The 13,855-nt window shown below is 35.2% G+C and overlaps 1 protein-coding gene across 5 annotated transcripts; it reads left to right on the forward strand.

Annotated features, from left to right (window-relative positions):
- Nucleotides 1–2,718: 2,718 nt before the first annotated feature.
- MMH-1 (MUTM homolog-1) lies at nucleotides 2,719–7,768 on the forward strand. Of its 5 annotated transcripts, none has more exons than XM_039021277.2 (10): nucleotides 2,719–3,111; nucleotides 3,729–3,780; nucleotides 4,641–4,698; nucleotides 4,913–4,981; nucleotides 5,126–5,251; nucleotides 5,559–5,609; nucleotides 5,811–5,888; nucleotides 6,033–6,132; nucleotides 6,820–6,854; nucleotides 7,141–7,768. In XM_039021277.2, the coding sequence occupies exons 1-10, from the start codon at nucleotides 2,883–2,885 to the stop codon at nucleotides 7,561–7,563; spliced, it is 1,221 nt and encodes a 406-aa protein (XP_038877205.1). In that variant the 5' UTR covers nucleotides 2,719–2,882; the 3' UTR covers nucleotides 7,564–7,768. The 5 variants fall into 5 exon arrangements, with proteins under 5 accessions (XP_038877205.1, XP_038877199.1, XP_038877190.1 ...); XM_039021271.2 differs by lacking the exon at nucleotides 6,033–6,132 and adding an exon at nucleotides 6,184–6,286 and having other exon boundaries at nucleotides 2,730–3,111; XM_039021262.2 differs by having other exon boundaries at nucleotides 2,738–3,111; nucleotides 5,593–5,609; nucleotides 6,018–6,286.
- The last annotated feature ends 6,087 nt before the right edge of the window (nucleotides 7,769–13,855 follow it).

The raw sequence follows: 13,855 nt of genomic DNA on the forward strand, positions 1-13,855 counted from the left end.
CATGGAATCTTGAATGACTGCCACTTATTACAAGAACATGTTCCTTCTTTCAAGCTCAAAACTTGTGTGTGTTGTCCTTTATAGGGAGACATCATACTTATGTCAATTTGTACTTCAAAAGTTTGACTTTTCTTGTCAATAGATGTTACTGTATGTGCAAATGCTCATTTTTCCCACCTCTTAAGTTTTCTCAGGGTATATTCTGTATACATGTCCCCACAATCGAGTGCTTCACTGATTTCTTGTCTTCGACGTTCAAAATACAGTATTGTGCGATAAAATGTTAGCATATCTAAAGAAATAATTGGTAATATTCTAGCACTTTTGAAAATACCATTCATGCATTCAACTGCATTGCTTGTCATCCACCCATAGTGGTACCTACCGTCATGTGATTAGGTCCATTTTTTCAAGTCAATATTTGAAAAATATTCAAGGCATTCAGGGTTCAATTGTTTCAATTCTTTCATGTACTGAATGAACTTGCGCCTTTGTTGTTGATTTCCTACCTTAAACACCAAATCTTTTAGTTTCTTTGATTTATATTTCGTATTGAAATTACTAGCAACATGACGAAGACAATATCGATGGTACGCTCTAAGTTCACTCCAATCATTTTCCTCATTATTAATTGCTGCAAGAATGCCCTTATGTCTATTAGAAATCAAGAAAATATCATCTCTTTGGGTAACATATTCACGCAATGCCCACAAAAACCATGACCAATTGGACGAATTTTCATCTTCAACAATAGCAAAAACAAGGGAAAATATATGCCAGTTTGCATCAATAGATAAGGAAGTCAATAATTTTTCCTTATACTTTCCGTAGAGATGAGTTCCATCGACCTAGATTAATAACCTACAATTTTTTAGCCTTCTCTTGCAGGGCCGAAGGACAAAAAAACTTGACAAAAAATAGTCGTATCTGGCACATCAGACGGAAGGAAATAATTTATCCCAATCACCAAACACAACAATCAACCTTGGTTTGCCACACCCGTCCATAATTAACATTATAGCCATATTGTTTTTTAATTGCTTCTTGGAGTAGGCCACAGATATCCCAAGATTAGCTCTAACCAAATTTTGGATTTCGATACTCATAAAATTTAAATAAAGCTGTGAATGATCATGTGTCAATTCTGAAAACAAACATGAGTGTTTCCCTTGAAGTTTGGTGATTTTGAACATCTGATGGGTTTTACATCGATATGTCTGTAACCTTCAATCACAACCATCCTTCTATGATTTACATCTGACATACCAAAGATCTTGATTTGATTCCACTACAATAATCTCGTAGTGTTCTGTCACACGATATTTTTTTACAGCAAGCTGTAAATTTTCAATAGTATTAAACAACCTTCCTTTGTATTAAACTACAATTATCTACATATATACCTGTTTTCTCCAAAGTAGACCCTAGTTCACATGTTGATTTTGTAATTTTCCGATCTATTTGGGTGAACATATATGACGGTATCAACTCAAGATCATGTTCCCCACTACTATTATTTCCAAATAATTCATCAACTTCAACATTAATATTACTGTCTCCATCATTTCCAGGTTCAAGAATAACTAAATTTTTATGACGCATCGACATATTTATTATGATTTTTTTAACAGTTATAGTTGGAAAAAATGTTAATATATCAACACAACAAAATACAATTTCTAAGTTCAACATATAAAATTTAAATATTATACATTTAAATCCAACAAATAGGCCACATAATCATCCCAAAAAATAGCGCAACAAATCCAGCCCAACAAAATCTAATTTCTAAGTTCAACATATATCCAAAAATAAATCATGGTTCCATAAACTACACAGCCCAAATGCAAACAAAATGATATATATGAAGATTATATATTTAAATTATGAATCCATAAACTATACATTTTCGAACTTGATCTTCATTTTTATAAACAAATATATATATTGGGAAAAATTTAAAAAAAAACTTTACCTCAGTCAAAGAAATGCTTTGGATGAAGAAAATGTTTCGTTAGATCGACTCACAGTGGCAGCAACAAAGAAAATAAGGCGCCGTAGAGGTTTTCGGACGATGTTTGGACGGAGGAAGATCGATTCGGAGGAAGAACGTTTCGGATGGAGGAAAAAAAAGAAGCACCGCAGTTTAATGGAGAAGGAAGTCGTGTACCCGATACACGACTTAAGATAATTGTGTACCGTATATGACTACCTCAGTCAATGCTGTATGACTGCCACATTAGAAGTCTGCACATGCCAGATCACAGATACTCATGTACAAGGTACACAATTTAGGCGTAATCGTGTATTGGGTACACGATTAAAAAACTTATTTTTGTCAATCTTTTCAATTATACCCTATTTTTGTTAATATATATTAAAATAACATTATTTTTTAAAAAATTCTTTTAACACTTACAACAAAAAAATTAGTACTTAGTGAATAATCGAGGTTAAAATGTAAATCTTAAAATATATGAATTAAATTGAAACAAAACTCAAATGTCAAAAAGAAAATAATAATATTTTAGAAATTCGAGACTAAATTGAAACCAAAGCTAAAATTTAAAGATTTATATATAACCTTTTAGAACCTATAAACTAAATTGAAATTAGACTCTAAAACTTAGCCCTCCTGAATTTCAAGAGTGTATTTAAACTTTAGAGAAGGGTTAAAATGGGAAATTTGAAATAATGAGGACTTAGTTGAAAGAACTCGTTCATGAGTCTCGGTCAGCGCAGAGCGCAGCGGTAACCCATCTGTCAGTATCATTTTATTTTATCAGTCCTACACTACTTTTTCCTCAGAAGCGTTCACCACAAGCAGCGCCTGCAAGCGGAAAGCGCGCCAAAACTTCGTTCCATTTTCCGACCGCCGCAAGATGCCGGAGTTACCGGAGGTGGAGGCTGCGAGGAGAGCCATAGAAGAGCATTGCGTCGGGAAAGTGATTAAGAAGGCGGTGATTGCCGACGATACGAAGGTCATCGACGGCGTATCGCCTGCCGATTTCGAGGCTTCACTCTTAGGCAAAACCATTCTCTCTGCCCATCGTAAGGGCAAACACCTGTGGCTCCGCCTCGATTCTCCTCCTTTCCCTGCGTTTCACTTTGGTACGCCTCCCTCCTAATTTCCTTTATTATTATTATTATTTTCAAGTGCATGTGGTATTCTGTAGTCACGTTTGGTTTTCTGCTATTGAAAATGGCTTGTCATGCCTTATTTCTCATGGAACCATCTGTTAATTCGGGTGAAAATTTAGTGAAACTTGGGTTTTATTAGTTTCATGTGAAAAATGTAAGAAGTTATGAAATTCAAGGTGTATTTGGAAATGTGTGAGTGTGAATAGTTGCTTCAACTGTTTAGATTTTAGAGTTCTTATTATTGGTGCTTCTAGTTCTAGATTCCAAATTCATAATGGGACTGCCTCTAGTTGGTTTTATTTGTGAGTTGGAAGCACTAATTTTGTCCCCAATTGAAGTCGGCTGCTCGCAGCCTCGCACTCACTACTGCCGTGCTAAAGTATTTGAATCGTTAGATAACAAAGTTTTTGTTTTTTGTTTTTTGTTTTTGTTTTTTTTTTTTTCCGTTTTTTTTTAATTTTTTTTTATCAAGGCTGACCTTAGCTTGGCATTCTCTTATATTTTTCTTGTTGTTTACAGCACACTCATTCTTTTATCATTTTAGACTTCCTTTAATCTCATTGATGTTCTATGTTGATTTCCTTCAGGGATGGCGGGTGCCATATATATTAAAGGTGTAGCTGTCACAAACTATAAAAGGTCAGACGTGGTTAGACCAAATTTATTGTTCAGGCATTGTGCAATTACGCCTAGGAAGTTATGCGTAGTTCTTTTAGGTTCTTGTGATGGCATTAGTATAAGCTGATGGTTCTTTTTCACTTAGTTTATGGCTAAATGACAACTTACTCCGTTTCAAGTTTAGGAAGGAAACGGATTTCTTGTTTCAAGACTTTAATTTGGCAATTCTGCATGTTGAAAGCTCATATAAGTAAGGAAAGGAAATGAGAGGAAAAGAATGGAAATATAAGAATTCTATGACCTGTGATTAGTTATACTTATAGTACTTTGAGTGATATGAGGGGACTAGATAGATTCTATTTTATTTTATTTTAGTTTTTTTAGGTCAACATGCAGGGTGGGAGGTTTCAAACTTTTGACCTCTTATCGAGAGCATATGCCTTAGCCTCATGTTGGCAATATAGAAAAGTTAAGTGCTAATTTGTTAAGTATTATATGTTGTTAAGTCTTCTACAGTTGGTTTCTTATTAAAAAAGAAAAAAAAAAAAGAAAGTCTTCTACAGTTATTGATGTTAGGGAAAGGAGTATTCACATGATCATCTGAACCGATTAGTATGTTGACTGCACATTTGCCCAATTGAGTTAAAATAGTTGTTCCCTGGGGTCCTGAAACACAGAATATAAAATGTTAGATTTTATTGCTGGTAGTGTACGACCGTCCAGGTGCTTTGGTCGCATATTTTCTGGGCATGATTTAGACCGCTCATATTATGCAGTCTCATCCTTACAAATATATTGATGGGCTTTCCTCATTAGTTACAATGATCTGACAGAGTAATTTCTGACTCTGATTTTTGTTTAACAAATGGTGATCTCTGCAGGTCTATGGTTAATGATGATGATGAGTGGCCTTCCAAGTACTCTAAGTTCTTTGTTGAGGTAAGATTGTGTTTTTTCCTTATTAGTATGTTGTTGGTAACTATTTGTTTTTGAGACTCTATGTAGCTGAAATGTTTATTTGCCTTATATTAATTTACCTTCTACTTCATAATTATTTATTGAAGATATTTTTGACCACATAATAAATTAATTTTTCTTTGGTTCTTTCTAATTAATGTCATTACAACATAATCCCAGAGATCTCCTTGTGCAGCTTGAAGATGGTGTAGACCTATCCTTCACTGACAAAAGGCGCTTTGCAAAAGTCTCCCTGCTCAAAGATGTACCTTAATATGACTCTTGAAACACCTTTAATTTCATGGTTTTATCCTAATATATGAGCATTTAAGTAATGAGTCATCGCCAATTTCATGCATTCTTTTTATAGATGGACTATTTTTAGCTCCCCTAACAATTATTTTTTCAGCCAGCTTCAGTGCCCCCAATATCTAAGCTTGGCCCAGATGCCCTTCTAGAGCCTATGGCATTGGATGATTTTATTGAATCCATGGGCAAGAAGAAACTGGCAATTAAGACTCTATTGCTTGATCAGGTAGAACTTTCTACACCTTTGTCAGTAGTCTATGTTCATTGTTCATAAAACATAGTTTGTAGATTAAGTTGAAGCTGTGTCCATGCCCTGACGCTTACGAATAAGAATGCTTTGTTTTGTATCTGTTTGGTGTTGGATTAAAGAACCGACTCTGTGTGAAGTTGTATCACAGAGTCTTAACTGACTTCAATGCTACGGATAATTTGAAATGAAATTTTATTTTCAATGCTATGGAGGATTAGAAATGAATTTTATTTTCTTAGTTTTCAATTATGATTTGTATTCATGTTTGGCTGACTTCTCATAGAGCTACATTTCCGGTATTGGCAATTGGGTTGCAGATGAAGTGCTATATCAAGTAAGTTCACCATACTTTGTTAGCCTGAAATATAATATGATTAAAATTATAGGGATGATGTATATTTCATGGTGTTACTCTCTGTGTGTGTAGATATGGATACACTTTTCTTTTCTCTTTCGTTTATAAAGACTACTAATTTAGGGGCTCCAGATGAGGACTAATCAGTTTAAAACATCCATTTAAAAAAAAAATTCTCAGGCAAGAATTCATCCGAATCAAAGTGCTGCAACCCTATCCAAAGAAAGTTGTGCAGCTTTGCACAAGAGCATACAAGAGGTACAACTTTACTTTTTTCCCTTCCCCTCCAAATTATCCCCAACCCCTGCTACGCTAGTCGGAGTTAGGCATGCTGTGCCCTTTAGAGATTTTTTTTAGCAAAACATTCATTCTTCATGGAAAATATAGAGGAACCACCTGTAGGTCCTTAAAAAAGCAGTTGAAGTTGATGCCGAGTCCAACAGCTTTCCTGAAGAATGGTTGTTTCATTTTCGATGGGGAAAAAGGCCTGGACAGGTCAATGGTAAGCTCAGTTAGACATTTGATCATTTTGATGAAGCAACTGTATTTACAGGTAATTGAAAAAGCGCTTGAAGTTGGAGCAGATAGTAGTCGGTTCCCTAATAATTGGATTTTCCATTCACGTGAAAAGAAGCCTGGCAAGGCTTTTGTTGATGGTTTGCTCGTCACTCTTAAGATATTTTTCTTATACTCCATCTGTTTCATGATTTTCAATGTTCTGAAATTATTTAGACATGAATTGTTCAAATTCAATTAATTTCTGTTTGAAGAAAAGCGAAATATCAACCCCTTTTATTTGACCATTTCACTTTCACACGTGTTAGCTGATTTTGTTTGAAAATGTAATAAAATTAGCTACTAAACCTTTTCAATGGCGTTTGTTTCCTTAAAAACAACAAACAAATAGTAATTCACAACTACAATTCCTTCTATCTTCTGCAACGAAAAAAAAGAGTAGTGAATAAGAATCAATGACCAATATCTGTTAGCAAAAGATTCCTTGGCATTTGATTTCCCCTCGGCTCCCAGAATATCATATTACTTAGTAGAAATATGTTTGATTTGATGACCAGTCCGTAATGTTCAAAAAGACATGGTATTCTTGGCTTGCCTTCTCTTGCATATAGCATAAATTTGTTTTTTGGTATTGTTTTGGCGTTCTCTCAAACATTGCTGCTGTATGCCGCAGGTAAGGAAATCCACTTTATCACTACAGGCGGCAGGGTATGTTGCTATGGAACTTGAAAACTAAACTGGGCATTTGACATACATTATTATATGAATCATTTAGGTCATGTTTAGGAGTGATTTTGAGGACTTTTGTCGCGTTTAAAATTACTCCAAAACATAGTTTTAATAATTCAAAATTAATTTTGACTGTATAAAGACTCATTTCACCATGATTTTAAATATGATAAAAGTGATTTTTAACTATTTTAAAATAACTCCCATACATGAACTTAAAGACCTTAAAACCTCATTTGATGAATATATTATTTTCATGTCTTAGACGTCGGCCTTTGTACCTGAGTTGCAAAAGCTTACTGGAGCTGAACTGAAAAATCAAAATTCAAAGAGAAAAGGCAACAATAGCAAAGAAATGAATGATGAGGGTGCTAGTGAACTAGTGAGCAAGACAGAGAAAACTGCTGATACAGCTGATACCAAGAAAAAGCAGCCAAAGCCTAAAGGTCGCCCTAAGAAACCTTCAACAAAAAGAAAATCCAAAAGCGATGATGTCGATGGCTCTGAGGAAGAAGCTGAAAATGACGATGCTAGTGATGACGACGATGGTCACTGTGTTGGAAAGAAGAAAGTGGGAAAGACAACGAACAATGGGCGAATGCTTGAGGCTGCTTCTGAACCAGAGAAGTCTTTGAAACAAACGGTTCTGAGCAGTCAAAGTGGAAGGCCGAGGAAGAAAGCAAAGTAAGTTTATGTCCTAACACTTCATATGTAGCATTTTGTTTGCTTTTTTTTTTTTTTGGGTTAATTATGAGAACTTCTATCTGCAGTAGAACTTGCCCTTTTGTCATTTCTGTTAGTCCTGACCTTAAATTTGGGCATGACTTTTATATCATCCGTTCATTTTGAAGAATGTTGATATGAAGAATGGAGATGTTCAGCTCGTTGGTTCATCGCTCGAAGCACAAATGCCTAAATTTTTTTCATTTTTAAAAATTAAACCTATTTATTCTATATTTCTTACGATGATTTAAGTACCATGGTTAAAATTTAAAAAATAGAAACATGTTTTTAAAAGTTATTTTTATTTTTTTAGTTTTTAGAATTTGGTTTGATTTCATTTTTTAAAACTATTAGTAATAAATAGATAACAAAGAAATGAATTTGGAGGTTGAATTAGTGTTAATAAACTTATTTTTTTTTTTAAAAAAAACAAAAAATCAAGGCTTCGTTTGATAATCATTTCATTTTTTATTTTTGGATTTTGAAGATTAAGCTTATTTCCTTCTAATTTTTTATGATAATTTGCATCTTTCTTAAGTATACTGGTTGAATTTTTAGTTAAATTCCGAAAATAAAAACAAGCTTTCAAAAGTTTATGTTTTTTAGCTTTTAAAATTTAGCCTGGTTTTTTTAAAGCATCGGTAAAAAATAGATAAATAAACAAATTTGAAGAAAAAGTAATGTCTAGGTTTAATTTCAAAAAACAAAATAGTTACCAAACTAGATCTAAATAATTATCAAACGCAGTCTTAAAAATTCTTAAATTTTTTTTTATTTTTAGATTGGGTCAATATTATCATGCTACTAGTCCCTATTTATATGCATCTCTCAATATTAATGCTTGAAAAGTAGCCACTCAAGGTTTTATAAAAGGTAAAAAGGTAAAAACTTTACATAAAAAAATAAAATTTAAAATTCAAAGTATTAAAATGTTTTAGGTACTTTATAGTATATAACTGAATTGAATAGTAGTACTAATAAAAGAAAAGAAAAGAAGAAAAAAACTCCCTGCTAATGAAAAATAACCACTACAGGTTTCATAGGACATGTCATGGTTACATTACACCCTCAACACATTATGCTTATGTTCGGCCCACCATAATTTTGTTAACTAACCATAAAATCAGAGGGTGTTTGGCTCTCAAACATTAGTTGAATCAAGTTGTTATTCTTGAAAAGTTAGGGAAGAAAAAGAAAACACCAGAGTTACGTGGAAAACCCTAGATTAGGGAGAAAAAACCACGATAAGAGCCATGATAAGAGTTTTTTTTTTTTTTTTTTAATTCAGATACACAGTACACAATACAGGAACATGTATAAATAACTAAACAATGAGAAACCCTAGACTGATAAAAGACAAAAACGCTCTTAGGCTAAAATATAATTTCAACACTCCCCCTCAAGTTGAGGCGTAGAATGAGACCCAATTTGCTAACACAGGCATCAAAAGTCTGTCTGGGTAACCCTTTGGTGAGAACATCCGCAATTTGTTGGCTGGATGGAACATAAGGAATTCAAATGCTACCGTTATCCAGTTTTTCTTTGATGAAGTGTCGGTCAATCTCAACGTGTTTGGTTCTGTCATGTTAAACCGGATTGTTTGCAATATTAATGGCAGCCTTGTTATCATAGTAAAGTCTCATCGGGTCATGACTTTCTTGATATAGATCTATCAGAACCTTCTTCAACTAAATCTCTTCACATATACCTAAGCTTATAGCCTTGTATTCGGCTTCGACACTGCTTCTAGCCACGACACCTTGCTTCTTACTTCTCCAGGTAACTAAGTTTCCCCACACAAAGGTACAGTATCCTGAGGTAGATTTCCTATCTGTAACAGAACTGGCCCAGTCAGAATCTGTGTAGGCCTCGATACTCCTTTTGTCATGCTTTCTGAAAACCAAGCCCTTTCTAGGAGAAGACTTCAGATACCTCAGGAACCGTGTGACTGCCTCCATGTGTCTTCCATACGGAGCCTGCATGAACTGACTGACCAAGCTAACTGCATATGATATATCAGGTCTGGTATGTGACAAATATATTAGTTTCCCCACAAGCCGTTGATATCTCTCTTTGTTTACAGGAACATCATCTGCTGACTCTATCAGATTGAGGTTGGATTTTACAGGTGTATCTGCAGGTTTACACTCTGTCATTCCAGTCTCTTTCAACAAATCGAGTGTGTATTTCCTCTGAGACACTAAGATCCCTTCTACTGATCTTGCTACCTCCATTCCTAGGAAATATCTCAAGGTACCGAGATCTTTTATCTCAAACTCATCTGCCATTCATCGTTTCAACCTATCAATCTCTGCTGAATCATTTCCTGATAGTATAATATCGTCAACATAGACAATTAAGACCGCTATTTTTCCTAGTGCTGACTTCTTAGTGAACAAGGTGTGATTTGAATGCCCTTGAATAAACCCCTGAGATTTAACAAAGGTGGTGAATCGATCGAACCAAGCTTTAGGGGACTGCTTCAGGCCATACAAGGATTTTTTTAATTTGCACACCTGATTGTCAAACTGTGCTTCAAAACCTGGAGGTGGATTCATATAAACCTCTTCTTCCAGTTTACCATTCAGGAACGCATTTTTCACATCCAACTGATGGAGAGGCCAGTCTTGATTAACGGCCACAGAAAGGAGGACACGAATAGTGTTAAGTTTTACCACAGGTGAGAAGGTTTCTGAGTAGTCCACTCCATACGTCTGAATGAATCCTTTTGCAACCAATCTGGCCTTATATCTGTCGAGAGTTCCATCGGACTTGTATTTGACAGTAAAAACCCACTTACACATTTTGTGACCTCTCGGAAGACTAACCAAATTCCACGTTTTGTTAGTCTCAAGAGCCTGCATTTCCTCCATAATTGCACCTTGCCATTCAGGAATTTTCAGAGCCTTGTGCACATTGCCTGGAATTATCACATTATCTAGGCTGGTGGTGAAAGATCTAAATCTTGTAGACAGGTTACTGTAAGACAAGAAGCTTGTCATAGAGTGTTTGGTGCACGACCTAGTACCTTTTCGCAGAGCTATCGACAAATCCAAGGTAGCATCAACCTCAATCTCATTGGTCTTGTCAACCTGTTGATCGATACCCAACTGTTGTTCATTTTCAGTCCTCTGAGCACCACTTGGCACTTCATTACTGCCATCATCCCTGACTTCGCCCGAGTCTCCTATATCACCTTCAACATACTCATTGTCATTATGATTAGGGGTACCTTGAACCTGAGCCAGTTCCGGTTTTGACTCTTGAACACCTTCTGGCGAAGCAATAGGGGAAACAATTTCGGGAACTATTGTAACACATAATTTGATGACTATAAACTTGTAAGGCATAAAATATATCTTTTTATGTCATACAACGTATGGATGATTATAGTGCAAGATACAATTTGTAATGTGATGATGCAATGATATGTGTTATTAACGGAATGCTTGTAGTATGCTATGCATTGTCACAAGTTTTCTTGCATTGAAACCAAGTATAATTCCATCGCAAGTTTTTCGGAGTGATCCGAGGTCGAACACAGGGATTGTTTTAGGTTAATTGTGTTACATTTGTGATATATGCGACCGGGGGTTTTTCAATTTAATAAAAGTGAGGTTTGTACATGTGATAAAGTAAAATTATGCGATAAAGTAAAATTGCGATAAAATAAAGTTGTGCAGTAAAATAAAGTGCAATAAAAATAAACCTAAGCTATGATGATACAAGATATAGGTTACATGATGCATGATACCGAGTTTGAGAGTGACTGTGAAGATTATACAAAGAATCGTGTTATGCGGTGGCAAGGCTTTATGTACGAGGCAAAAAGAGAAAAGATAATTAGTACAAACATCACAAGTTCATTAATTGCGTTAAAGACATAAGTGCAATTCCGCTTTCCCTTAGCGTACACCTCTCGGTGATCGACCGTGTTTCCCACATCTGGTGAAACAGGGACGAATGTAGTGAACGCAAGGTTGCTTCCATCTCTGGAAGTACTTCTTGCTTTAATTAACGCATTCTTCTAACCTTCTCTCGACATATCAGAATGGCATCTTCACTTCTGCTCTCACAGGTGAAGATGCTGTCTAGCATACTTTAGCTAAACATATTTATTTCTTTAGCACAGATTAATTTACTTGTTTAATTCATTCTAATTACCAAGGGATTAAGAAAATATCGTGGAAAAAGCGATTAATGGAGGAACGGAAATAGACAAAAATATGGAGATGAAAATGATCATGACATTTAATTATAGAATCAAGCGTCTGATACATGGTGTGAATGATTTAGTCTAAGAAGATGAGATATAATTGATGATAGAGATAGAAACAAATACAGAAGAGTGCCAATGTCTTGACACATATATGGATGGAGAAATCGCTTGCCAGTGTATGGAGTGAATGGAAGGATGAGCGTCCCTCTCAGGCTTGCTCAACCGGTAGATTTGATCTAGGTACAGAGCTTCACGATGAGGATTTGGAATGATTCGCCCTGAGACTCACCTCTCGGCCTTGCCTCTTTTCTTCCTGGATCTTCTCCAATCAACACTCATATCAACCTCTCTCTCAATATACAAATATCAAAATAGCTTTGTATCAAGTATATCTCTCAGTGAATTCTTTGAGGGTATTTATAGATGAATGCTCTGACTCTCTACCGAGTGATCCCCACTTTATTGTTATGGAAATTCCGAAAATGGTGGAATAAATATTCCTTCTGTTATGCAATAAATCCTTCGAAAATGCACAACTGTTAGTTGTACACGTGTCGAAATCCTCCGTGATTGTGTTGCTCATTTGCATCTTCGATCGTTTGTCTGCATGCGGTTGAAGTTACGTTGATCGCAAAGCTCTTGATCGATTGTCGCATGCGCCGTCATTGCGTTGATCGTCTATTTATTCCTGAATGATGGGCGTAATGCGACGTAGATGCTTAATCTTTTTCTCTTGAGCCATGAACGCATACGGTGACTTGATTTCCTGCAAAACATACTTGAAATATTCTTTTCTACCATCGCAATGGTGTCAGTGGGTGTATTGACGACAATTTATAATTCTTGCATTTCTAAGCCAATTTCCATACAATTGACGCAACTTTCCTCTCTTTTAATTGCAATATCTAAATAAAGCAGTATAAATAACTTGTATTTCTACAAGTTATCACACCCCCAAATTTAGATATATGTTTGTCCTCAAGCATATCTTCTACTAAGGCAATAATGCTCGATTCCTATCCTAAATTTTGCTTCGATTGGTTGCTCCGAATGCTACACTTAAGCAACATTACTTAACAACGCAATTTCCTTCTATCCTTGCTAATTCATATCAAAGCCCTACTTTATTCTTCTATACTACAAATTTCTGCTAAAAAATGCTTTTATAGTTTAAAAAAGAATGTTTACCTCTTCTTTATCAAAACAACTTGATGCGTCCGTATGCGGTGATCAAATTTTGCGTCATTTATTAGAGACTGTTGGTCATGGGTACATTCTTCATTTTGGCTTGTTCCCACGGATGTCATGCGAACATCCAACTTTGGTTGTGTGCCAATTGCAACTTTAACTCATGAATTTCAGAGTTGTCTCTTGCGTTGTTCTAGGAAACCCACCTTCGTTTTGGCTTGCTCCCACGAGTGTCATGCGAACATCCAACTTCGAGCATGCTCCTTTCACAACTTAACTCTTATCAGGTTGGAAATGTTTTTGAAGTTTTCCTTTGCGCTGACATTGGAGTTGATATGAAAACATTTTTTTTTTGGAGATGAAAAAATTGAACGAATTTTTCTTAATAACCGCATACTCTTGATCTTCTTTGCTCAGACCTTCCCCACCCCCAAATTTAGAAATGCGCTGGGTTCTCATTGCGTTGTTTGGACAGAATAGACAAACACTTAGACAAAATTTCAAAAAGAAGGTTTGAGCAGAATTTTGAAGGGTAAAAGATAAAGCATTGCTAAGCTACGAATTAACTAAGTGTTAGTTAGAAATTACAAATTATGGGAAATGTTTCTAAGTGAATACATATTATACATCATGACAGCACAATGAATAACGCAAAAAGAAAGATTAAGAATATTGCATAGTTGACAAAGGATGATAAAGAAGAGGCACAGACACATAGAGAGAATTGCTACTTAGTTGTATTGAAAATTAACTACGTATATAAATAATTACAAATAACGCAATACAAAAATTTTGGCCTATACAAAGAATTAAAGAATTTAGCTAACTCAGAAAAAAATGAATTGAAATT

The sequence above is a fragment of the Benincasa hispida genome, chromosome 1 (assembly GCF_027475165.1).
Source record: "Benincasa hispida cultivar pf3 chromosome 1, pf3_genome.v1.1, whole genome shotgun sequence".
Lineage (NCBI taxonomy): Eukaryota > Viridiplantae > Streptophyta > Magnoliopsida > Cucurbitales > Cucurbitaceae > Benincasa > Benincasa hispida.